Here is a 26,296-nt window from a genome sequence, read left to right as displayed (position 1 = left end):
ATACCAAGGCATCATCATTAACAAGAGGTTTTCAAGATTTAGGATTCAATAGCTTCATCATGCTTATTTTATCGCCATTATATCATCACATCATGCAAACACACAATTAAGCATATAGAAGGGTTTACAATACTATCCAATACATATCATTCGCTATTAGGAGTTTACTATGAAATAGCATAACAACCATAACCTACCTCCACCGAAGAATAGTGATCAAGCAAGCAAATTCCCCAAAGCTTTGCTTTCCTCTTCGTTTCTCCTCTCTCTCGATCGTTCTTCTCCCTCTCTCTGTCTTTCTATTTTTCTTATTCAACCCTCTTTCTTTTACCCTAATTAGCATATAATTAAGTATAAAAGATGATAAAATACCCCACTACTTGTTTCAAGGTTCTCTCTTTTAACCCCCAAGTAATTAAATTAACATTAAACCACTAACTTTATAATTATAAGCAGGAATAGTCCAACACGCCCCTTAAAACATTTAACAGATATTCGACCCAGCTTGGGATTACGCAGTCTGTGACGGCCCATCGTGCCTGCGACGGTCTGTCCTGCATCTTCCGTCACAAAGTTCAGAGACTAAATTTCACTAAAGGATCTGTGGCGGCGCGTCACGCCTGTGACGGTCCGTCCTACCATTCCGTCACGAAGTTCAGAGAGTTGATTTCAGTACCCAAATTTCATAAATCTAAGTGTTTTGGAACGAGATCCCCTCGACGGTCCGTCGTGCCCATGATGGTCCGTCGTGAGATCCTTCGTCTCAGCCAGTTTTTCCAGACATAAAATCTTCTGCTCAAAACGACTAAACAGGTCGTTACAACCGATAGATTACAAATTTACTTTTTTATCTTCTTTGTCTATATAACATTTTTAAGTATTGAGTTAACAATTCTATTCTTCAAAATCCTTTTAGGGTGTAATATTGCCGTACATTTATGTTGATTTATTATTTTATCACTCTATTAGATTGACATTATGAGTGATCTCATGTAACTGTGAACGTACATATTTGTATTAATATAATATTAAATATAGAATACTTGGACTTGGACTTGGGGCTTTGGCTTGGATCAAAACTTAAAATAAATATTTCATCTATAGATTATAATTTTTTTACAGACAAGAGTAACATATATAGAAGTAATGGTCATATCATACATATATATTTGTAGTGCGATACAAACTGTACAAAATAGGTCCAAAATAAAAGAGACCAAAATAGAAGATGGCGATAATGAAATTTATGTACACTCAATAATAATATTGTGATGATCGTTTTTGAGAAATCTCTTCACAATATCTAGGCATAGTTGCAAAACAGTAATCGTCCATGCTTCGTGAAGATCTTCTTCTCTACTTCTTTGAAAACGTCTGTAGTAATAATATGATGCACTTACCACATTTTCTCACTTATTAATCCATCAATCTTGTCAAGTTGGTTAAATATTAACATACGAGTATTACGCTTGATACTTGAAATTGAAGATTGAAGAATCATCTGCTTTGATTCATCATCTCCGTCTATATTTGCTTCTTCCCTTAAATATTTGTCCATTTCAGAGACTCCGATGGACTGTCGGATTCCTTTGGTGTAATCTGCATCTAGATTGAAAATTTGTCGTACCTCATGATCTAGCCTTGCATGCAACACAAATTTAAAGAAGAGTTTTATTTAGTAGAACATAGATTTGATAACCACAAGTTTTTAGCTATTTGCACGATAGTATATCTTGATTGATACATAAAATATTTACAAAAAATACTGCTTTGACCATTTGATCAACCCTCATGTCAACTCTATGGTTCAAGATTGATTGCTCAACATCAATCCAAATAAAGCAACTATCATACTTATATTTAAACATGAACACAACATCTTCCCCAAGTTTTTCAATATACGAATTTGACCCTCCAACAATTATTGGAACACGTTGAGTCTTCTATATTTTTTCTATGTAGACGACAGCTTGCAAACAAAAATCCTCAGCTGTGAAGTCTAAATCTGGTTCAATTTCACCTAAAAATGTGATCAAATTAACTTTCTCAGAATTAAAGAAATAATTTTCTAATAGTAAAGTATATTTTCACTAGAATCTATTATTACTACTATAAAATTATCTAGGTAGTCATTTGATATAAGTATTCTTGAGAATAAACATATATACTTAACAAATAGTGCCCTACACCTTGTTTATCCGAGTTGATTATTTCTCCTCGAAAATTGGTGGCAACGTCAACAGAGAGACGGGATATTCCCATTCCTGTGGCCCTCATTATGAAGATCACTTTTTTCTTGTTGAACTCTTCATTGTTGATGAAAGTGTTCATTTTATCTACCAAAAAAATATTAATTAGTTTAGAATAGTGAATTCATAAAGTCAGACATTAAAAGTCTTGTAAATATAAAACTAGTAAGTAGAAACCTTGCTTGACTTGGAATATACTATCTAGAAATATAAAATTTTCTTGATGGTGGATGTTAAAAAATAAAAAAATTACATTAAGCTTTTATAGTAAAATCTTTTTGTGGACTTATTAATTGAAATACCAATTTCATAATTACTGATATATTCTAGGATAAGAATGACTTTTAAAAGTTTATAGATATGTCAACTTCAATTTTGGTAATTATTATTAAATGTATTTTAGAATATAGTTATTAGTGTTGTTGTTAGGAGATCACATAGAGCTGGGCTTTTATCTTAAAAAAATATTTTTTATGGACTTATTAATTAGTAAATAAAATTAAATATATATAAATTCATATCGTTAAGAATAAGAATAGTTTATTAAAAAATTTAGAGTATTTCACCTTAAATTTTTGCGATTAAGCATAAATTATTTTAGGATGACGTTTCTAGATGTATATTGTTATGAGATCACAAGTAGTTACAAAAGGATTGTACAAAGAACTCAATAATATTTCTAACGGAATATATTTAAGTGATAATGCGTCAAATCTTACACTATTCAACAACACATCATAAGTGTTAAGTCTATTTCCATAAGAGGGAAGTAAACAATTATAGATAACTATTTCAATTACGAGTATTTATATCAAATTCTGCACCATATAATAATAGATCAGGACTTTATTGAATCAAGCTTCAATCATCGTGATAGAATTAGGTAGAATGTATTCATTACCGATAGATTACAAATTTACTATTTTATCTTCTTTGTCTATGTAACATTTTTAAGTATTGAGTAAAGAATTCTATTCTTCAAAATCCTTTTAGGGTGGAATCTTCCCGAACATTTATGGTTATTTGTTATTTTATCACTCTATTAGCTTGACATTATGAGTGATCTCATGTAACTATGTACGTACGTATTTGTATTAATATATATTAAATATAGAAGACTTTGACTTGAACCTTGGACTTGGGCTTGGATCAAAACTTAAAATAAATATTTCATCTATACATAAGAACTTTATTACAGACAAGAGTAACATATATAAAAAAAATGGTCATATCAAACATATATATTTGTAATGCGATACAAACTGTACAAAATAGGTCCAAAATAAAAGAGACCAAAGCAGAAGATGGCGATAATGAAATATGTATACTCAATAATAATATTGTGATGATCGCTTTTGACAAATTTCTTCACAATATCAAGGCATGGTTGAAAAACAGTATTCGTCCATGCTTCGTCAATATATTCTTCTTTATCTTCTTTGAAAATGTCCGTAGCAATTATATGATGCACTGACAACATTTTCTCGCTTATTAATCGTTGAATCTTGTCATGTTGGTTACAAATTAACATACTGATATACCGTGGTTTCACGGTGTTATTATTACTTTTTCCTTAAGTTTAGTATGTCCAAAAGCCTTTTTGTGCTGATTTTTATATAAGTTTCTCTTTGTTTTGCAGGAAATCTATCCAAAGATGAATGCGGAGATTTTAAGCGAAGAAATGCAGAAAAGACCACATACAGAGCTTATGATGGTCCGTCGTTCTTGTGATGGTCTGTAGGTGGCAGTGTAGTGCAGCTGCTGAAGGAAGATGAGAAAGTCTGACCAAGTGTGGGGTTACACAGCTTGTGACGGTCCGTCCTACAGGTTCGTCATGAAGTTCAGAGAAGTAATCCCAGTACCCAGATTCCAAGAGTTGAAGTGTTTTGGAATGAAGAACCTCGATGGACCGTTATGCCTATGACGGTGTGTCATACTTGCCGTCGAGGGTAATGAAGAGAGCAGCAGAAGAAATTGCACAAGTATGGGACGACGGTGTCCATGCCGGACCAAGGATTTAGAAATACATAACTTATCACTTTGCATGCAATATACTAGGAAAGAATTGTTATAGTTAGAATTATTAAGTTATGAACCTATGGGGAACAGTAAACCCTAGTTACTTTGATTAATTGATTAACATCAAACATTCAAAGCTGTTAAGTGTCTCTTTCAAGTTCGTTAGTTATTTTCACTCATTTAGAAATAGAAACCCCCCTCACTAGTTGGGTTATTTACTCGACACGACCGCTTTACTTCTTATTTGAGAAGTAAGTTTGAGTGTATCAAATTTTGGCGCCGCTGCCGGGGAATATAGCTTTTAGTAACTTGAACTTATTACTATAGTTTAGTTGATATTTTATTGATTTTACTTTGTTTTATTGTTTTTGATTTTTTTCCAGAACTATCCTCCTTGTATGCCAAATACACGGAGAGGAAGAGAACCCTTGTTTACCTATGATCACGAGTTAGAGCGTACACTGCGCAATATGAATTGAAACTTGGGAATAAATGATGATGATCCGAACCAGAACATCCCAGCACCGGTTGATGTTCATTGTCAGATGTTACCTGCTGCTCCGGGTGAACACCAACAGAGGGGACAAAATCCCGTTCCACGGCCCCAAGCATACTACAGAGGTTATGATAACATAGCAGACTCGGATGGGCCACTTGTCTTGCCTCCTGTACCCACAGGCCACACCTTTGTGGTAACTAGTAGCATGATGCAAATGCTCATTGCCAAAGGTTTGTTTTCAGGTCTACCTTCTGAGGATCCACATGCCCATATAGCTAAGGTAAGGGTAGTGTGTAAAAGCTGTGTACGGAGGCCTGATTTGGATCTAGATGTAATAGGGCTCAGAGTGTTTCCTCTCTCACTGACGGGAGAGGCTGCTATATGGTTCACTGAGCTCCCATACAACTCAATATTCACTTGGAACCAACTAAGGGATGTTTTCGTAGCATGCTACTATCCGGTATCCAAGAAACTAAACCACAAAGACAGAGTGAACAACTTTGTGGCACTACCAGGAGAGTCAGTTAGTAGTTCTTGGGATAGATTCACCTCATTCTTGAGAAATGTTCCAAATCACGTATAGATGATGAGTCACTGAAGGAATACTTCTATCGGGGACAGGATGACAACAATAAAGCGGTGTTGGACACTATAGCAGGTGGATCTTATGGGGAGTGTCCTTATGCTGAGATTGCTGAAAAATTAGAGAAAATCTCCTGGAATAACAAAGCTTGGAGTACTAGGAAGTCTGATACAGGGAGAAACACCTTCGCAGTGCAGTCCACTCACAACCCAGCCACAGAGGAGATTCGCGAAGATATGGCTCAGATGAGAACCGAGCTTGGGTTGGTACTAAAACATGTCACTAGGGGTGTAGAAAAGATAAATGCAGTCAACTACTTGTCGAAACCACCGCCACAAAACGATGAGTGTTATTATGAGGAGGATTCCTATGCAGTAAATGAACAGATGGGGGGTTTCCGACCAAGTGCCCAAGGCTCTAATCAGGAAAATTGGCGCCAAGGTCAAGGGAACCAAGGTCGGAACTATGGTAACTACAATCGTGAGGGTCATTATGTCCGAGATGGAAACTACAATCGCGACAACAACTTCAAAAGGGGTAACTATGGGAATAGAAATGACAGGAATGGACCCTATATTCCTCCTCAAAATCGTGAATTTACTGCTAGGGATGGTGAAGTTAGTATGTCGCGAGTTGAGGATATGTTGCATAAAATGATGACGAGGTTCGATGCTAGTGATGAGCACAACAAAGAGTTGAGGAATGATTTAGCGGGTATTGGGCAAAAAGTCGATACACATGCAATATCGATTAAGCAACTTGATTTACAATTGACCCAATTATCTGCAACTGTGAACACACGGCAACCGAACACTCTTCCTAGCAACACTATCCAAAATCTAAAAAATGATGGACATTGTATGACAATTACTACTCGCGGTGGCAAGAAAACCATTAACCCACCTATGCCGTTCAATGAGAAAAAGGTGACAAAAGATACTGATAAAGTGGTAGATGTTGATGGTGAATTAGAGGATAACACCGCAAAAGATGCTGAAGTGCCGAAAAAGGTAACTCCCACGCCTAGGCCATCACCCCCATTTCCTCAAAGATTATTGAAAAAGACCGAGGATGGTAAATATCGGCATTTTATAACAATGTTGAAGCAAATTTCTATCAATATCCCTTTGGTAGAAGCTTTAGAACAAATGTCCGGTTACGCCAAGTTTATGAAAGACTTGGTCACAAAGAAAAGATCGGTCACTTTTGAGGATGATGATAGAATGCATCATTATAGTGCTATTTTTACAAGATCTCTGGTTCAAAAGAAAGAAGATCTGGATGCGTTTACTATTCCTTGTACAATTGGGCTATTACATTTTGCAAAAGCATTATGTGATCTGGGGGCAAGCATAAATCTCATGCCCCTCTCGATTTAAAAGAAGTTGGGTTTGGGTAATCAAAAGCCTACTGCGATGCGGCTACAAGTAGTTGGGTTTGGGTGATCCTATTACATATTTCTGGCAGATTTTGTTATTCTTGATTGTGAAGTCGATTTTGAAGTGCCCATTATTCTTGGGAGGCCATTCCTTGCTACGGGAAGAGCCTTAGTAGACATGGAAAAGGGGCAGATGAAATTTTGGTTGAACAATGAGGAAGTGACCTTTAACATTTGTAGGTACATGAGGTAGGGTGGTGAGCTCCAATCAGTATCTGCTATATCCTACAACATGGGTTAGACATCTGAGACACAAATAGAAGAACGTCTAGGAGTAGAAGCATTAGCGGCAGTGATAATGAACTTTGATAGCGATTGCATTGAAGAGTATGAGTCATTAGTCGCGGCTTTTGACCGAGGTGATGTTCGGTTTAAACCGAAGAAATTTGAGCTAGATATGAAGAATCGCGAGTCCCCACCCGCGAAATCATCTATAGAGGAGGCTCCAAAATTAGAACTAAAAGCTCTCCCACCTCATCTCAGGTATAATTTCTTAGGAAATGGTGACACTTTGCCGGTAATCATTGCATCAGACCTGGATGAACAACAAGTTCAGAGTTTGGTGAAGGTACTAAAAAGTTTCAAAAGAGCTATTGGGTGGACTATTGCGGACATTATTGGGATCCCTCCTGGTATTTGCTCTCATAAAATCCAACTCATGCCTGATCATAAGCCAAGTATTGAGCACCAGAGACGCTTAAATCCTCCTATGCAAGAGGTCGTGAAAAAGGAAATCATTAAGTGGTTGGATGCCGGAGTAATCTATCCAATCTCCGATAGTAGTTGGGTATGCCCGGTTCAGTGTGTACCTAAGAAAGGGGGAATGACTGTGGTCCCCAACAAAAAAAATGAACTTGTTCCAATGAGACCGGTTACTGGATGGAGGGTGTGTATGGATTACCGCAAACTAAATTCATGGACTGAAAAAGACCACTTTCCTATGCCCTTCATGGATCAAATGTTGGATAGACTTGCCGGAAAAAGGGTGGTACTGTTTTCTTGATGGATATTCGGGGTATAATCAGATTTCTATTGCACCAAAAGATCAAGAGAAAACCACTCTTACTTGTCCATATGGGACCTTTGCGTTCAGAAAAATGCCGTTTGAGCTGTGCAATGCACCCGCCACCTTTAAGAGATGTATGATGTCGATATTTTCTGACATGGTGGAGGATACTATCGATGTTTTTATGGATGATTTTTCTGTGGTTGGTGATTCATTCGAGCAGTGTTTGACCAATTTATCTGAGGTCCTTAAGAGATGTGAAGACTGCAATTTAGTACTAAACTGGGAAAAGTGTCATTTCATGGTGAAAGAGGGTATTGTGTTGGATCATCACAATTCTGAAAAGGGCATAGAGGTTGATCGAGCTAAAGTCGATGTAATAGAGAGACTTCCCCCACCGATCTCTGTGAAAGGTGTGAGAAGCTTTCTTGGGCATGCAGGTTTTTACCGAAGATTCATCAAAGACTTTTCAAAGATTGCACATCCATTGTGCAAACTGCTGGAGAAAGATTGTAAATTTTGTTTTGATGAATCCTGTCTTAAAGCATTCGGTGAGCTAAAAGAGAAATTGGTGTCTGCACCTATCATTATTTATCCGGATTGGAACAGTCCATTTGACGTGATGTGCGATGCTAGTGGGGTGGCTCTTGGTGTAGTATTGGGACAGAGAAAAAACAAAATCCTTCACCCCATTTACTATGCTAGTAAAACCCTAAATGAAGCTCAGAAGAACTACACAGTAACCGAGCAAGAACTTCTTGCAGTAGTCTTTGATTTTGAGAAATTTTGCTCCTATCTGCTAGGTACTAGAGTTATAGTGCATACTGACCACTCAGCATTGAGATATTCGATGGCGAAGAAGGATGCGAAACCTAGGTTGATTCGTTGGATATTACTGCTACAAGAATTTGACTTTGAAGTGATGGATAGAAAAGGAACTGAAAATCAAGTTGTCGATCACTTGTCTCGTCTAGGGGATGAAGCTATGAGAGAGTTAGGGGATAAGACTGACATTGATGATACTTTCCCCGATGAGCATGTATTGGCTGCTTCACAAGACTTGATCCTATGGTTCGCAGATTTTGCGAACTATCTGGCTAGTGAAGTCTGAATCAGGTTCAATTTCACCTAAGAAAATGTAATCAAATTAACTTTCTCAAAATTGAAAGAAATAATTTTTTAATAGTAAAGTATATTTTTCACTAGAATCTATAATTACTACTATAAAATTATCTAGGTAGTCATTTGATATAAGTATTCTTGAGAATAAACATATATACCTAACAAATACTGTCGTACACCTTGTTTCTGAGCGTGTGTGATCTTGTTTGTAACAATTTCAAGTCGCTTGTAAACTTGCATTTTATCTGAGTTGATTATTTCTCCTCGAAAATGGGTGGCAACGTCAACAGAGAGACGGGATTTTCCCGTTCCTGTGGCCCCCATTATGAAGATCACTTTTTTCTTGTTGAACTCTTCATTGTTGATGAAAGTATTCATTTTTTCTAACAAAAAAAAATATTAATTAGTTTAGAATAGTGAATTCATAAAGTCAGACATTAAAATCTTGTAAATATAAAACTAGTAAGTAAAAACCTTGCTTGACTTGGAATATACTCTCTAAAAATATAAAATTTTCTTGATGGTGGATGTGAAAAAAAATTACATTCAGCTTTTATAGTAAAATAATTTTGTGGACTTATTAGTTGACATACCACTTTCATAATTACGGATATATTTTAGGATAAGAATGACTTTTAAAAGTTTATAGATATGTCAACTTGAATTTTGGTAATTATTATTAAATATATTTTAGGATAAAGTTATTAGTGTACGTTGTTAGGAGATCACATAGAGCTGGACTTTTATAGTAAAAATGTTATTTTTTATAGACTTCTTAATTAGTAAACCAAATTAAATATATATATAAATTCATATCTTTAAGAATAAGAATAGTTCATTAAAAAAGTTAGAGTATTTCATTTTAAATTTTGGCGATTAAGATTAAATTATTTTAGGATGACGTTTCTAGATGTATATTGTTATGAGATCACAAGTAGTTACAAAAGGATTGTACAAAGAACTCAATAAAATTTCTGACGGAATATATTTAAGTGATAATTCATCAAATCTTACACTATTCAACAACACATCATAAGTGTTAAGTCTACTTCCATAAGAGGGAAGTGAACAATTATCGATAACTATTTCAATTACGAGTATTCATCTTAACATGTGCACCATACAATAATAGATAAGGACTTTATTGAATCAAGCTTCAATCACCTTGATAGAATTAGGTAGAATATATTCATTACCGATACATTACAAATTTACTATTTTATCTTCTTTGTCTATGTAACATTTTTAAGTATTGAGTAAAGAATTCAATTCTTCAAAATCCTTTTAGGATGGAATCTTCCCGAACATGTATGGTGATTTATTATTTTATCACTCTATTAGCTTGACATTATGAGTGATCTCATGTAATTATGTACGTATGTATTTGTATTAATATATATTAAATATAGAAGACTTGGACTTGGACCTTGGGCTTGGGCTTGGATCGAAACTTAAAATAAATATTTCATCTATACATAAGAATTTTATTAAAAAAAAGAGTAACATATATAGAAATAATGGTCATATCAAACATATATATTTGTAATGCGATACAAACTGTAAAAAATAGGTCCAAAATTAAAGAGACCAAAACAGAAGATGGCGATAATGAAAGTTTATGTACACTCAATAATAATATTGTGATGATTGCTTTTGAGAAATCTCTGCACAATATCAAGGCATGGTTGCAAAACAGTATTCGTCCATGCTTCGTTTGTATCTTCTTCTTTATCTTCTTTGAAAACGTCCGTAGCAATTATATGATGCATTGACCACATTTTCTCGCTTATTAATCGTTGAATCTTGTCAAGTTGGTTACAAATTAACATACGAGTATTACGATTGATACTTGAAATTGAAGCTTGAAGAATCATCTTCTTTGATTCATCATCTCTGTCTATATTTGTTTCTTCCCTTAAATATCTTTCCATTTCAGGGACACCGATGGACCGTCGGATTCCTTTGGTGTAATCTGCATCTGGAATGAAAATCTGTCTCACCTCATCCACTAGCCCTGCATGCGACACAAATTTAAAGAAAAGTTTTATTTAGTAGAACATATATTTGATAACCAAAAGTAAAAAATTATATAAGAAAAGTTTTTAGCTAGCTGCATGATAGTATATCTTTATTGATACATAAAATAATTACAAAAATTACTTGCTTTGACCATTTGATCAACCCTCATGTTAACTCTACGGTTCAAGACTGATTGCTCAACATCAATCCAAATAAAGCAACTATCATACTTATATTTGAACATGAACACAAGATCTTCCACAAGTTTTTCAATATACGAATTTGACCCTCCAACAATAATTGGAACACGTTGAGTCTTCTGTATTTTTTCTATATAGACGACAGATTGCAAACAAAAATCTTCAGCTGTGATGTCTGAATCTGGTTCAATTTCACCTAAGAAAATGTAATCAAATTAACTTTCTCAAAATTGAAAGAAATATTTTTTTAATAGTAAAGTATATTTTTCACTAGAATCTATAATTACTACTATAAAATTATCTAGGTAGTCATTTGATATAAGTATTCTTGAGAATAAACATATATACCTAACAAATAGTGTCGTACACCTTGTTTCTCAGCGTGTGTGATCTTGTTTGTAACAATTTCAAGTCCCTTGTAAACTTGCATTTTATCCGAGTTGATTATTTCTCCTCGAAAATGGGTGGCAACGTCAATGGAGAGACGGAATTTTCCCATTCCTGTGGCCCCCATTATGAAGATCACTTTTTTCTTGTTGAACTCATCATTGTTGATGAAAGTATTCATTTTTCTGACAAAAAAAAATATTAATTAGTTTAGAATAGTGAATTCATAAAGTGGGACATTAAAATCTTGTAAATATAAAACTAGTAAGTAGAAACCTTGCTTGACTTGGAATATACTATCTAAAAATATAAATTTTTCTTGATGGTGGATGTGAAAAAAAGTTACATTCAACTTTTATAGTAAAAAATTTTTGTGGACTTATTAATTGACATACCAATTTCATAATTACTGAGATATTTTAGGATAAGAATGACTTTTAAACGTTTATAGATATGTCAACTTGAATTTTGGTAATTATTATTAAATATATTTTAGGATAAAGTTATTAGTGTACGTTGTTAGGAGATCACATAGAGCTGGACTTTTATAGTAAAAATGTTATTTTTTATAGACTTCTTAATTAGTAAACCAAATTAAATATATATAAATTCATATCTTTAAGAATAATAATAGTTCATTAAAAAATTTAGAGAATTTCACCTTAAATTTTGGCGATTAAGCTAAATTATTTTAGGATGACTTTCTAGACATATATTGTTGTAAGATCACAAGTAGTTAGAAAAGGATTGTACAAAGAACTCAATAAAATTTCGGACGGAATATATTTAAGTGATAATGCGTCAAATCTTACACTATTCAACAACACATCATATGTAACGACCCAAAACGAGCCGCGAGTGGCACCCACACTTATCCTCCCCACACTTATCCTCCTATGTGAGCGAACCAACAAATCTAAACCCCAACATTTACCAATATTTCAACCATAGTGAACAAAAAAATAATGCGGAAGACTCAAAACTCATTAACGAATATCAATTAAATAACATTTAAAACTCAATACTTATTATTCCCAAAATCTGGAAGTCATCACACCAAGAACATCTATCCTCGAATTTCTAAATCTAAGAGTATTAAGAAGATAAAATAAGTAAAAGGATGGTCCATGTCCGAACTTCAAGACATCAAGACGCGAAGGAGAGAATCCAGCACGAGCTAAGAAAAATAGCTCACCCTGAATTTTGATATGCTGGAGACTAGCTAGAGTTGAGGGAGAGTCGAAGTCGATGGCACGCTTGCTGCACTCCACAAATAACAAAGAAGAAAATTACAAGTAGGGGTCAGTAAAAGGAACAAGTACTGAGTAGGTATCATCGGCCAACTTAGAATAGAAAGCAATATATATTGAATAATAATATAAAATTAACCATAGTACTTAACAGGTGACAATCAATAAGTATAAGAACCATTGACAACAACACCAAGCACACCTATGAGGACTCAAGCCTCCACACCATACTCATTTGGGAATTAGGTTCTTTGGATTTGAGTATATTAACATAATTCAAAATTACTTCTCTTCATTATTATTGTGTCGGAACGTGACACTCCGATCTCCTAATTCTACGTGTCGGAACGTGACACCCGATCCCTTAATGCTACGTGTCGAAACGTGACACCCGATCCATTAATGCTACGTGTCGGAACGTGACACCCAATCCATTTATCTCATTACTTTAGTTCATCAAGCCTTCTTTATGTCAAGGCATCATCTTAATGGAGAGGGCTAAGATTAAAGATTTCCACAATCACAACATACAAACACACAATCAAGCATATAGAAGACTTTACAATACTACCCAACACATATCGATCGCTATTTTGAGTTTATCTATCAGATAGAAACAAACCATAACCTACCTCCACCGAAGAATCGTGATCAAACAAGCTACTTCCCAATGCCTTTGCTTTCCTCTTCTCTTCTCCCTTTTCTCGCTCGTTTTCCCTCTCTCTGTTCTTTTTAGTTTTCCTCTCCAAATTCTTTTTCTTTTACCCTAGTTATCATATTATTCATTATGACAAAAGTAACCCATTATTTATTTCAAGGTTATCTCCTTTAACCCCCCAAGTAAGTAAATTATTAAACTTACCCCACTAATTTCATAAAGTTTGTCATGAATGGTCCAAAACACCCCTTTAAAACTTTTAGCAGAAATCCGACCAAGTCAGGGTTACGTAACTCGTGATGGTCCGTCGTATCTATGACGGGCCGTCCTGCAGGTCCGTCACAAAGTTCATAGACTCAAATTCAGTAAAGAGGTTTGTGATGGTCCGTCATATCTTCGACGGTCCGTGCTGTATTTTCGTCGCGAAGTTCAGAAGTTGATCCCAGTACCCAGATTTTCGAGTTGAAGTATTTTGGAACGAAAACTCTTAACGGACCTTTGTGCATATGACGGTTCGTCCTATCCTGTCGTCGATGGTAATGAGGAGAGCAACAGAAGAATTTACACAAGTGTGGGACGACAGAGTCCATCACGGTCCGTCGTGACCATGACGGTCCATCGTGTGATTCGTCGACCCAGTCAGTTTTTATCAAAAATAGTTTTACTGCTCGAACTGACTAAACAGGTCGTTACAATAAATACCAATTTATCCATCGTTCGTCCCCGAACTATTACAATAAGAAAATCAAGGGCGAGAAAGAGTACCTGAATTTGTAAAAAGATGTGGATATCTTTCTTGCATATCAGCCTCAATCTCCCAAGTGGACTCTTCAATTGGCCGATTCTTCCACCGAACCTTGATAGATGCAATCTCCTTTGATCTCAACTTGCGGACCTCTCTACGTAAAATAGCAACAGGCTCCTCCTCATAAGACAAATTCTCATCAAGGAGAACTGAATCCCAGCGAATAATGTAGTTTCCATCCCCATGGTATTTTTTCAGCATAGACACATAAAATACCGGGTGCACTCCTGACAGTCCTGGAGGCAAGGATAATTCATAAGCTACCTCCCCCACGCACTTCAAAACTTCAAATGGACCAATATACCTCGGACTAAGCTTACCTCGCTTACCAAACCGCATCACACCCTTCATGGGTGAAACCTTCAGCAAGACTTGTTCACCCTCCATAAAATCCAAGTCCCTAACCCTTCGATCTGCATATTCTTTCTGCCTGTTCTGAGGTGCTAGAAGCTTTTCCTGAATGAATTTTACTTTATCTAACGATTCCCTCAAAAGATCGGTACCCCATGGTCTCACCTCCAATGCATCAAACCAACCAATGGGAGACCTACATCTCCTCCCATACAGTGCCTCAAATGGGGACATATCAATACTTGAGTAATAGCTATTATTGTATGAGAACTCTGCTAAGGGTAATAAGTTATCCCAATGACCATCAAATTCTATCACACATGCACGAAGCATATCTTCAACACCTGAATTGTTCAGTCAGACTGACCATCGGTCTGAGGGTGAAATACATTACTAAGATCCAACCTAGTACCTAATTCATCATGCAATGTTCTCCAAAACTTAGAAGTAAACTGCGTACCTCTATCTGATATGATGGAAAGTGGAAATCCATGCAATCGAATGATTTCTGAGATATAGAGTTTGGCTAACTTCTCTGCATTGTTAGTCATCTTGACCGGAATGAAGTGAGCAGACTTAGTTAACCTATCAACAATTATCCAAATGGAGTCATACTTACCCAAGGTCTTTGGAAGACCAACTACAAAATCCATTGCAATTCTCTCCCACTTCTATTTAGGAATGGGCATTCTCTGAAGTGTCCCTCTAGACCTCTGGTGTTCATACTTTACCTGTTGACAATTTGGGCATTGGGCAACAAAATCAACAATGTCACACTTCATCCTACTCCACTAGAAATGTTGCTTTAGGTCACGATACATCTTGGTTGCACCAGGATGTATAGAATACCTTGAACTATGAGCCTCTGTAAGAATACTCTGAATCAAATCATCGACGCGGGGCACACATACCCTTCACTTAATTCTCAAAATTCCTTCCTCATCAATTATTGCCTCTTTAGACTCTCCTCGCAATACCATATCTCGAATCCGGATCAGTTTCTCATCAGTAAACTGTTTTCCCTTAATCTTGTCAAGAAAGGAAGATCTTGCCTCCACACAGGCCAAAAATCCTCCCTTCTCCAGTACATCCAACCTCATAAAGTCATTAGCCAGAGTCTAAACCTCTCTAGCCAATGGGCGTCTAGAAACCTGCAAGTGCGCTAGACTTCCCATGCTCCCTGCCTTTCTACTTAATGCATCTGCCACAACATTAGATTTTCCTGGGTGATACAAGATAGTAATATCATAGTCCTTCAGTAGTTCCATCCACCTCCTCTGTCTTAAATTCAAATCTTTCTGATTAAAGACATAATGTAAACTACGATGATCTGTATAGACTTCACACTTAACCTCATATAGAAAATGTCTCCATTGCTTTAATGCAAACACTAGTGCAGCCAACTCCAAATCATGAGTCGGATAGTTGCGTTCATGCACCTTTAGTTGCCTCGAAGCATGAGAAATTACATTCTTCTCATGCATTAGCACTGCACCCAAACCAGAATAAGATGCATCACAGTAAACAATGAAATTCTTACCTTCCACTGGCAAGGTAAGAATGGGTGCAGTAGTCAACAAGGTCTTGAGGTCTGGAAGCTTTCTTCACATTCCTCCGACCACACAAATGGAACATTCTGCTTAGTCAAATTTTTCAGTTGGGAAGCAATAGAAGAGAATCCCTTGACAAATCGACGGTAGTAGCTAGCTAAACCAACAAAGCTCCTTACCTCTGTAACATTAGTAGGTCTTACCCAACTCTTCACTGCTTCAATCTTGGAAGGATCCACCATCACCCCATCCTTAGAAACCACGTACCCCAAGAAGGACACTGAATCTAGCAAAAACTCACACTTGGAGAATTTGGCATAAAGCCTTTTCCCCCTCAACAATTCCAATACAATTTTCAAATGCTCCTCATGTTCTTTCCTTCTCTTTGACTATATCAGTATATCATCAATAAATACGATAACAAAGAGATCCAGATATGGCTTAAAAATCCCGTTCATCAGGCTCATAAAAGCAGCAGGGGCATTCGTAAGCCCAAAAGACATTACTAAGAATTCATAATGCCCATACCTGGTTCTAAAAGCAGTCTTTGGCACATCTGCTGCCCGTATTATCAATTGATGATAACAAGATCTCAAATCGATTTTTGAGAAGGTACGAGCACTTTGTAACTGATCGAACAAATCATCAATGCGAGAAAAAGGATACTTGTTCTTAATAGTTACCTTATTCAGTTGCCTGTAGTCTATGCACATCCGAAAACTTTCATCCTTCTTCTTCACAAATAAAATCGAAGCACCCCAAGGGGATGCACTTGGCCTAATAAAGCCTTTACTTAACAACTCCTGAAGTTGGGCCTTTAACTCCCTCAACTCAGCTGGAGCCATCCTATAAGGGGGTATGGAAATGGGGCGAGTACCCGGCTCCAGATCAATACAAAAATCAATATCCCTATTTGGTGGCATACCAAGAAGGTCTGCAGGAAACACATCCAGAAACTCACGGACTATCGAAACAGACTCAATCGAAGGTACTTGGGAAGTATCATCATTGAGATGTGTCAAGAAAGCTAAACAACCATTACTAACCATTCTCCTGGCATGAAGAAAGGAGATAATACGAACTGAGGTGGAAGTATAGTCACCCTCCCACACTAGCGGATCTGTCCCAGGCTTGGCCAATGTCACAGTTTTAGCATTACAATCTAAGATTGCAAAATTTGGAGAAAGCCAAGTCATACCCAGAATTACATCGAAATCAATCATTTCTAGAATAATCAAGTCTACATGAGTATTGCTTCCCACAAAAGTCACAAGACAAGACCTATACAACTTCTCAACTATCACAGACTCACCCACAGGAGTAGAGACACGAATAGGCATGTCAAGCAAATCACAATGTAAATCAAGACCAGTAGCAAATGAGGAAGATACATATGAAAATGTGGATCTAGGATCAAATAATACAGAAGCCATGCAATCACAAATCGAAAGATTACCTGTGATAACAACATCAGATGTCTCTGCTTCAGATCTCCCGGGGAAAGCATAACAATGGGCCCTATCACCTGTCTGTCCGTTGCCCCTACCATGTTGTGTTGCAGTAGTTCCAACTTGCTCGCCACCTCGGCTGATTTGGTGACCACCATTACCTTGACCAACACATCCTCCAGAATGGCGGCCTCTCCCATGACCACCTCTACCTCTAATTATTGGGGGTCTGTAACTCTATTTTGGACAATTTCTCCTAATATGTCCAGTCTCTCCACATCCATAACAATCTCTATAGTCTAGCATAGGTCTCTGTGAGAATGACGAAGTCTTGCGATAACCTCCAAATTCAGAGAAATGTTGACTGGTCTGCGATGGACCCCCAGCTACAACCTGTAGTGAAGACTGAATAGGTCGGGCTAGGTAACCTCCTGAACTCTGCCCTCTGGAATAAGAACCACTAAACTCACCTCCTGTGCGGAAATTCTTAGAGGTCGACTCCATGGTGAAGTTATCTGGCTTCACCCCCTCCACCTCTATCACAAAGTCAACTACTTCCTTAAAGGATTTTGCTGCAGCAGCTACCTGTAAGGCTGGGATCTGCAAATCTGACCTTAATCCTTTCACAAAACGGAGAATCCGCTGTTGTGGACTGAAGCAAAGCTAGGTGGCATACCTGCATAGTGCACAAAATTTAGCCTCATAACCAGTAACAGACATCCTGCATTGCTCTAGACTCAGGAACTCATCTCTCCTCCTATCCCTCAACTTCCGGGGTATATACTTTTCCATAAATAAGCTAGAGAATGATGCCCAAGTCATAGGTGGTGTCTGTGCTGGTTGACACTCAACATACGACCGCCACCACATTTTGGCAACGTCAACAGAGACAGGATTTTCCCGTTCCTGTGGCCCCCATTATGAAGATCACTTTTTTCTTGTTGAACTCTTCATTGTTGATGAAAGTATTCATTTTTTCTACCAAAAAAAAATATTAATTAGTTTAGAATAGTGAATTCATAAAGTCAGACATTAAAATCTTGTAAATATAAAACTAGTAAGTAGAAACCTTGCTTGACTTGGCATATACTATCTAAAAATATACAATTTTCTTGATGGTGGATGTGAAAAAAAATTACATTCAGCTTTTATATTAAAAAAATTTTGTGGACTTATTAATTGACATACCGATTTCATAATTACTGATATATTATAGGATAAGAATGACTTTTAAAAGTTTATAAATATGTCAACTTGAATTTTGGTAATTATTATTAAATATTTCATAGGATAAAGTTATTAGTGTACGTTGTTAGGAGATCACATAGAGCTGGACTTTTATAGTAAAAAATTTATTTTTTATAGACTTCTTAATTAGTAAACCAAATTAAAAATATATAAATTCATATCTTTAAGAATAAGAATAATTCATTAAAAAATTTAGAGAATTTCACCTTAAATTTTGGCGATTAAGCTTAAATTATTTTAGGATGACGTTTCTAGATGTATATTGTTATCAGATCACAAGTAGTTACAAAAGAATTGTACATAGAACTCAATAAAATTTCTGACGGAATATATTTAAGTGATAATGCGTCAAATCTTACACTATTCAACAACACATCAATGTCACGACCCAAAACGAGCCGCGACTGGCACCCACACTTATCCTCCTATGTGAGCGAACCAACAAATCTAAACCCCAACATTTACCAATATTTCAACCATAGTGAACAAAAAAATAATGCGGAAGACTCAAAACTCATTAACGAAAATCAATTAAATAACTTCTAAAACTCAATACTTATTATTCCCAAAATCTGGAAGTCATCACACCAAGAACATCTATCCTCGAATTTCTAAATCTAAGAGTATTAAAAAGATAAAATAAGTAAAAGGATGGTCCATGTCCGAACTTCAAGACATCAAGACGCAAAGGAGAGAATCCAGCACGAGCTAAGAATAATAGCTCACCCAAAATTCTGATATGCTGGAAACTGGCTAGAGTTGAGGGTGAGTCGAAGTCGATGACACGCTTGCTGCATTCCACAAATAACAAAGAAGAAAATTACAAGTAGGGGTCAGTACAAGGAACAAGTACTGAGTAGGTATCATCGGCCAATTCAGAATAGAAAGCAATATATATTGAATAATAATATAAAATTAACCATAGTACTTAACAGGTGACAATCAATAAGTAAAAGAACCATTGACAACAACACCAAGCACACCTATGAGGACTCAAGCCTCCACACCATACTCATTTGGGAATTAGGTTCTTTGGATTTGAGTATATTAACATAATTCAAAATTACTTCTCTTCATTATTATCGTGTCGGAACGTGACACTCTGATCCCCTAATTCTACGTGTAGGAACGTGACACCCGATCCCTTAATGCTACGTGTCGGAACGTGACACCCTATCCCTTAATACTACGTGTTGGAACGTGACACCCGATCCATTTATCTCATTACTTTAGTTCATCAAGCCTTCTTTATGTCAAGGAATCATCTTAATGGAGAGGGCTAAGATTAAAGATTTCCACAATCACAACATACAAACACACAATCAAGCATATAGAAGACTTTACAATACTATCCAACACATATCGATCGCTATTTTGAGTTTATCTATCAGATAGAAACAAACCATAACCTACCTCCACCGAAGAATCGTGATCAAACAAGCTACTTCCCAATACCTTTGATTTCCTCTTCGCTTCTCTCTTTTCTCGCTCGTTCTCCCTCTCTCTGTTCTTTTTATTTTTCCTCTCAAAATTCTTTTTCTTTTACCCTATTTATTATATAATTCATTATGACAAAAGTAACCCATTATTTATTTCAAGGTTATCTCCTTTAACCCCTAAGTAAGTAAATTATTAAACTTACCCCACTAATTTCATAAAGTTTGTCATGAATGGTCCAAAACACCCCTTTAAAACTTTTAGCAGAAATCCGACCCAGTCAGGGTTACGCAACTCATGACGGTCCGTCGTATCTATGACGGGCCGTCCTGCAGGTCCGTCACAAAGTTTAGAGACTCAAATTCGGTAAAGAGGTTTGTGACGGTCCGTCGTATCTTCGACAGTCCGTGCAGTAATTTCGTCGCGAAGTTCAAAGAGTTGATCCCAGTACCCAGATTTTCGAGTTGAAGTGTTTTGGAACGGAAACTCTCGACGGACCGCTGTGCATATGACGGTTCGTCCTACCTGTCGTCGAGGGAAATGAGGAGAGCAACAGAAGAATTTACACAAGTGTGGGATGACAGAGTCCATCACAGTCCGTCGTGACCATGAATGTCCGTCGTGTGATCCGTCGACCCAGTCAGTTTTTACCAAAAATAGTTTTACTGCTCGAACAGACTAAACAGGTCGTTACATCATAAGTGTTAAGTCTAATTCCATAAGAGGAAAGTGAACAATTATCGATAACTATTTCAATTACGAGTATTCATCTTGACATGTGCACCATACAATAATAGATAAGGACTTTATTGAATCAAGCTTCAATCACCGTGATAGAATTAGGTAGAATATATTCATTACCGATAGATTACAAATTTACTATTTTAGCTTCTTTGTCTATGTAACATTTTTAAGTATTATGTAAAGAATTCTATTCTTCAAAATCCTTTTAGGATGGAATCTTCCCGAACATGTATGGTGATTTATTAATTTATCTCTCTATTAGCTTGACATTATGAGTGATCTCATGTAACTATGTACGTATGTATTTGTATTAATATATATTAAATATAGAAGACTTGGACTTGGACCTTGGGCTTGAGCTTGGATCGAAACTTAAAATAAATATTTCATCTATACATAAAAATTTTATTAAAGACAAGAGTAACACATATAGAAAGAATGGTCATATAAAACATATATATTTGTAATGCGATACAAACTGTAAAAAATAGGTCCAAAATAAAAGAGACCAAAACAGAAGATGGCGATAATGAAAGTTTATGTACACTCAATAATAATATTGTGATGATCGCTTTTGAGAAATCTCTTCACAATATCAAGGCATGGTTGCAAAACAGTATTCGTCCATGCTTCGTCAGTATCTTCTTCTTTATCTTCTTTGAAAAGGTCCGTAGCAATTATATGATGCGCTGACCACATTTTCTCACTTATTAATCGTTGAATCTTGTCAAGTTGGTTACAAATTAACATACGAGAATTACGCTTGATACTTGAAATTAAAGCTTGAAGAATCATCTTCTTTGATTTATCATCTCCGTCTATATTTGTTTCTTTCCTTAAATATTTGTCCATTTCAGGGACACCGATGGACCGTCGGATTCCTTTGGTGTAATCTGCATCTGGAATGAAAATCTGTCGCACCTCATCCACTAGCCCTGCATGCGACACAAATTTAAAGAAGAGTTTTATTTAGTAGAACATATATTTGATAACCAAAAGTAGAAAATTATATAAGAAAAGTTTTTAGCTAGCTGGATGATAGTATATCTTTATTGATACATAAAATAATTACAAAAACTACCTACTTTGACCATTTGATCAACCCTCATGTCAACTCTACGGTTCAAGACTGATTGCTCAACATCAATCCAAATAAAGCAACTATCATACTTATATTTGAACATGAACACAGGATCTTTCACAAGTTTTTCAATATACGAATTTGACCCTCCAACAATAAATGGAACACGTTGAGTCTTCTGTATTTTTTCTATATAGACGACAGCTTGCAAACAAAAAACTTCAGCTGTGAATTCTGAATGTGGTTCAATTTCACCTAAGAAAATGTAATCAAATTAACTTTCTCAAAATTGAAAGAAATAATTTTTTAATAGTAAAGTATATTTTTCAATAGAATCTATAATTACTACTATAAAATTATCTAGGTAGTCATTTGATATAACTATTATCGAGAATAAACATATATACCTAACAAATAGTGTTATACACCTTGTTTCTCAGCGTGTGTGATCTTGTTTGTAACAATTTCAAGTCCCTTGTAAACTTGCATTTTATCCGAGTTGATTATTTCTCCTCGAAAATGGGTGGCAATGTCAACAGAGAGACGGGATTTTCCCGTTCTTGTGGCCCCCATTGTGAAGATCACTTTTTTATTGTTGAACTCATTATTGTTGATGAAAGTATTCATTTTTCTACCCAAAAAAATAATATTAATTAGTTTAGAATGGTGAATTCATAAAGTCAGACATTAAAATCTTGTAAATATAAAACTAGTAAGTAGAAACCTTGCTTGACTTGGAATATACTACCTAAAAATATAAAATTTTCTTGATGGTGGATGTGAAAAAAAATTAACATTCAGCTTTTATAGTAAAAAAATTTTGTGGACTTATTAATTGACATACCAATTTCATAATTACTGATATATTTTAGGATAAGAATGACTTTTAAAAGTTTATAGATATGTCAACTTGAATTTTGGTAATTATTATTAAATATATTTTAGGATAAATTTATTAGTGTAAGTTGTTAGGAGATCACATAGAGCTGGACTTTTATAGTAAAAATGTTATTTTTTTATAGACTTCTTAATTAGTAAACAAAATTAAATATATATAAATTCATATCTTTAAGAATAAGAATAGTTCATTAAAGAATTTAGAGTATTTCACCTTAAATTTTGGCGATTAAGGTAAAATTATTTTAGGATGACGTTTCTAGATGTATATTGTTATGAGATCACAAGTAGTTTCAAAAGGATTGTACAAAGAACTCAATAAGATTTCTGACGGAATATATTTAAGTGATAATGCGTCAAATATTACACTATTCAACAACACATCATAAGCGTTAAGTGTAATTCCATAATAGGGAAGTGAACAGTTATCGATAACTATTTCAATTACGAGTATTCATCTTAACATGTGCGCCATACAATAATAGATAAGGACTTTATTGAATCAAGCTTGAATCACTGTGATAGAATTAGGTAGAATATATTCATTACCGATAGATTACATATTTACTATTTTATCTTTTTTGTCTATGTAACATTTTTAAGTATTGAGTAAAGAATTCAATTCTTCAAAATCCTTTTAGGATGGAATCTTCCCGAACATGTATGGTGATTTAATATGTTATCGCTCTATTAGCTTGACATTATGAGCGATCTCATGTAACTATGTACGTACATATTTGTATTAATATATATTAAATATAGATGACTTGGACTTGGACCTTGGGCTTGGGCTTGGATCGAAACTTAAAATAAATATTTCATCTATACATAAGAATTTTATTAAATACAAGAGTAATATATATATAAATAATGGTAATATCAAACAAATATATTTGTTATGCAATGCAAACTGTAAAAAATAGGTCCAAAATAAATGATAGCAAAACAGAAGATGGCGATAATGAAAGTTTATGTACCCTCAATAATAATATTACGATGATCGCTTTTGAGAAATCTCTTCACAATATCAAGGCATGGTTGCAAAAGAGTATTCGTCCATGCTTCATCAATATCTTCTTCTTTATCTTCTTCGAAAACGTCCGTAGCAATTATATGATGCACTGACCACATTTTCTCGCTTATTAATTGTTGAATCTTTATAAATTGATTACAAATTAACATACGAGTGTTACGCTTGATACTTGAAATTGAAGCTTGAAGAATCATCTTCTTTGATTTATCATCTCCGTCTATATTTGTTTCTTCCCTTAAATATTTGTCCCTTTTAGGGACACCTATGGACCGTCGGATTCCTTTGGTGTAATCTGCATCTAGAATGAAAATCTGTCGCACCTCATCCACTAGCCCTGCATGCGACACAAATTTAAAGAAGAGTTTTATTTAGTAGAACATATATTTGATAACCAAAAGTAGAATATTATATAAGAAAAGTTTTTAGCTAGCTGCATAATAGTATATCTTTATTGATACATAAAATAATTACAAAAACTACCTGCTTTGACCATTTTATCAACCCTCATGTCAACTCTACGGTTCAAGACTGATTGCTCAACATCAATCCAAATAAAGCAACTATCATACTTATATTTGAACATGAACACAGGATCTTCCACAAATTTTTCAATATACGAATTTGACCCCTCCAACAATAATTGGAACACATTGAGTCTTCTGTATTTTTTCTATATAGACGACAGCTTGCAAAAATGTAATCAAATTAACTTTCTCAAAATTGAAAGAAATAATTTTTTAACAGTAAAGTATATTTTTCACTAGAATCTATAATTACTACTATAAAATTATCTAGGTAGTCATTTGATATAAGTATTATTTAGAATAAACATATATACCTAACAAATAGTGTCGTACACCTTGTTTCTCAGCGTGTGTGATCTTGTTTGTAACAATTTCAAGTCCCTTGTAAACTTGCATTTTATCCGAGTTTATTATTTCTCCTTGAAAATGGGTGGCAATGTCAACAGAGAGACGGGATTTTCCCGTTCTTGTGGCCCCCATTATGAAGATCACCTTTTTCTTGGTTAACTCTTCATTGTTGATGAAAGTATTCATTTTTCTACCAAAAAAAATATTAATTAGTTTAGAATAGTGAATTCATAAAGTCAGACATTAAAATCTTGTAAATATAAAACTAGTAAGTAGAAACCTTGCTTGACTTGGAATATACTATCTAAAAATATAAAATTTTCTTGATGGTGGATGTGAAAAAAAAATTACATTCAGCTTTTATAGTAAAAAAATTTTTTGGACTTATTAATTGACATACCAATTTCATAATTACTGATATATTTTAGGATAAGAATGACTTGTAAAAGTTTATAGATATGTCAACTTGAATTTTGGTAATTATTATTAAATATATTTTAGGATAAATTTATTAGTGTACATTGTTAGGAGATCACATAGAGCTGGACTTTTTTAGTAAAAATGTTATTTTTTATAGACTTCTTAATTAGTAAACAAAATTAAATATATATAAATTCATATCTTTAAGAATAAGAATAGTTCATTAAAAAATTAGAGTATTTCACCTTAAATTTTGGCGATTAAGCTAAAATAATTTTAGGATGACGTTTCTAGATGTATATTGTTATGAGATCACAAGTAGTTACAAAAGTATTGTACAAAGAACTCAATAAAATTTCTGACGGAATACATTTAAGTGATAAGGCATCAAATATTACACTATTCAACAACACATCATAAGTGTTAAGTCTAATTCCATACGAGGGAAGTGAACAATTATCGATAACTATTTCAATCACGAGTATTCATCTTAACATGTGCACCATACAATAATAGATAAGGACTTTATTGAATCAAGCTTTAATCACCGTGATAGAATTAGGTAGAATATAATCATTACCGATAGATTACAAATTTACTATTTTATCTTCTTTGTCTATGTAATATTTTTAAGTATTGAGTAAAGAATTCAATTCTTCAAAATCCTTTTAGGATGGAATCTTCCCGAACATGTATGGTGATTTATTATTTTATCGCTCTAGTAGCTTGACATTATGAGTGATCTCATGTAATTCTGTACGTTCGTATTTGTATTAATATATATTAAACATAGATGACTTGGACTTGGACATTGGGTTTGGGCTTGCATCGAAACTTAAAATAAATATTTCATCTATACATAAGAATTTTATTAAAGACAAGAGTAATATATATAGAAATAATGGTCATATCAAACATATATATTTGTGATGGGATACAAACTGTAAAAAATAGGTCTAAAATAAAAGATACCAAAACAG

The 26,296-nt window shown here is 34.9% G+C and overlaps 2 protein-coding genes across 2 annotated transcripts; one reads left to right on the top strand and one right to left on the bottom strand.

Moving 5' to 3' along the window:
* The first annotated feature begins 6,006 nt into the window (after positions 1 to 6,006).
* Positions 6,007 to 6,729, top strand: LOC138339209 (uncharacterized). The gene has a single exon (XM_069290791.1). It carries the CDS (start codon positions 6,007 to 6,009, stop codon positions 6,727 to 6,729), a length of 723 nt encoding a protein of 240 aa, XP_069146892.1.
* Positions 6,730 to 8,860: 2,131 nt separating this feature from the next.
* LOC101246496 (adenylate isopentenyltransferase 5, chloroplastic-like) lies at positions 8,861 to 11,703 on the bottom strand. The gene is made up of 5 exons (XM_069290790.1): positions 11,484 to 11,703; positions 11,077 to 11,331; positions 10,748 to 10,930; positions 9,075 to 9,299; positions 8,861 to 8,922 (listed from the first exon to the last, which is right to left on the bottom strand). The coding sequence occupies exons 1-5, from the start codon at positions 11,701 to 11,703 to the stop codon at positions 8,861 to 8,863; spliced, it is 945 nt and encodes a 314-aa protein (XP_069146891.1).
* Positions 11,704 to 26,296: the final 14,593 nt, after the last annotated feature.

The sequence above is a fragment of the Solanum lycopersicum genome, chromosome 11 (assembly GCF_036512215.1).
Source record: "Solanum lycopersicum chromosome 11, SLM_r2.1".
NCBI lineage: Eukaryota > Viridiplantae > Streptophyta > Magnoliopsida > Solanales > Solanaceae > Solanum > Solanum lycopersicum.
This window is presented reverse-complemented; position numbering and strand designations above follow the sequence as displayed.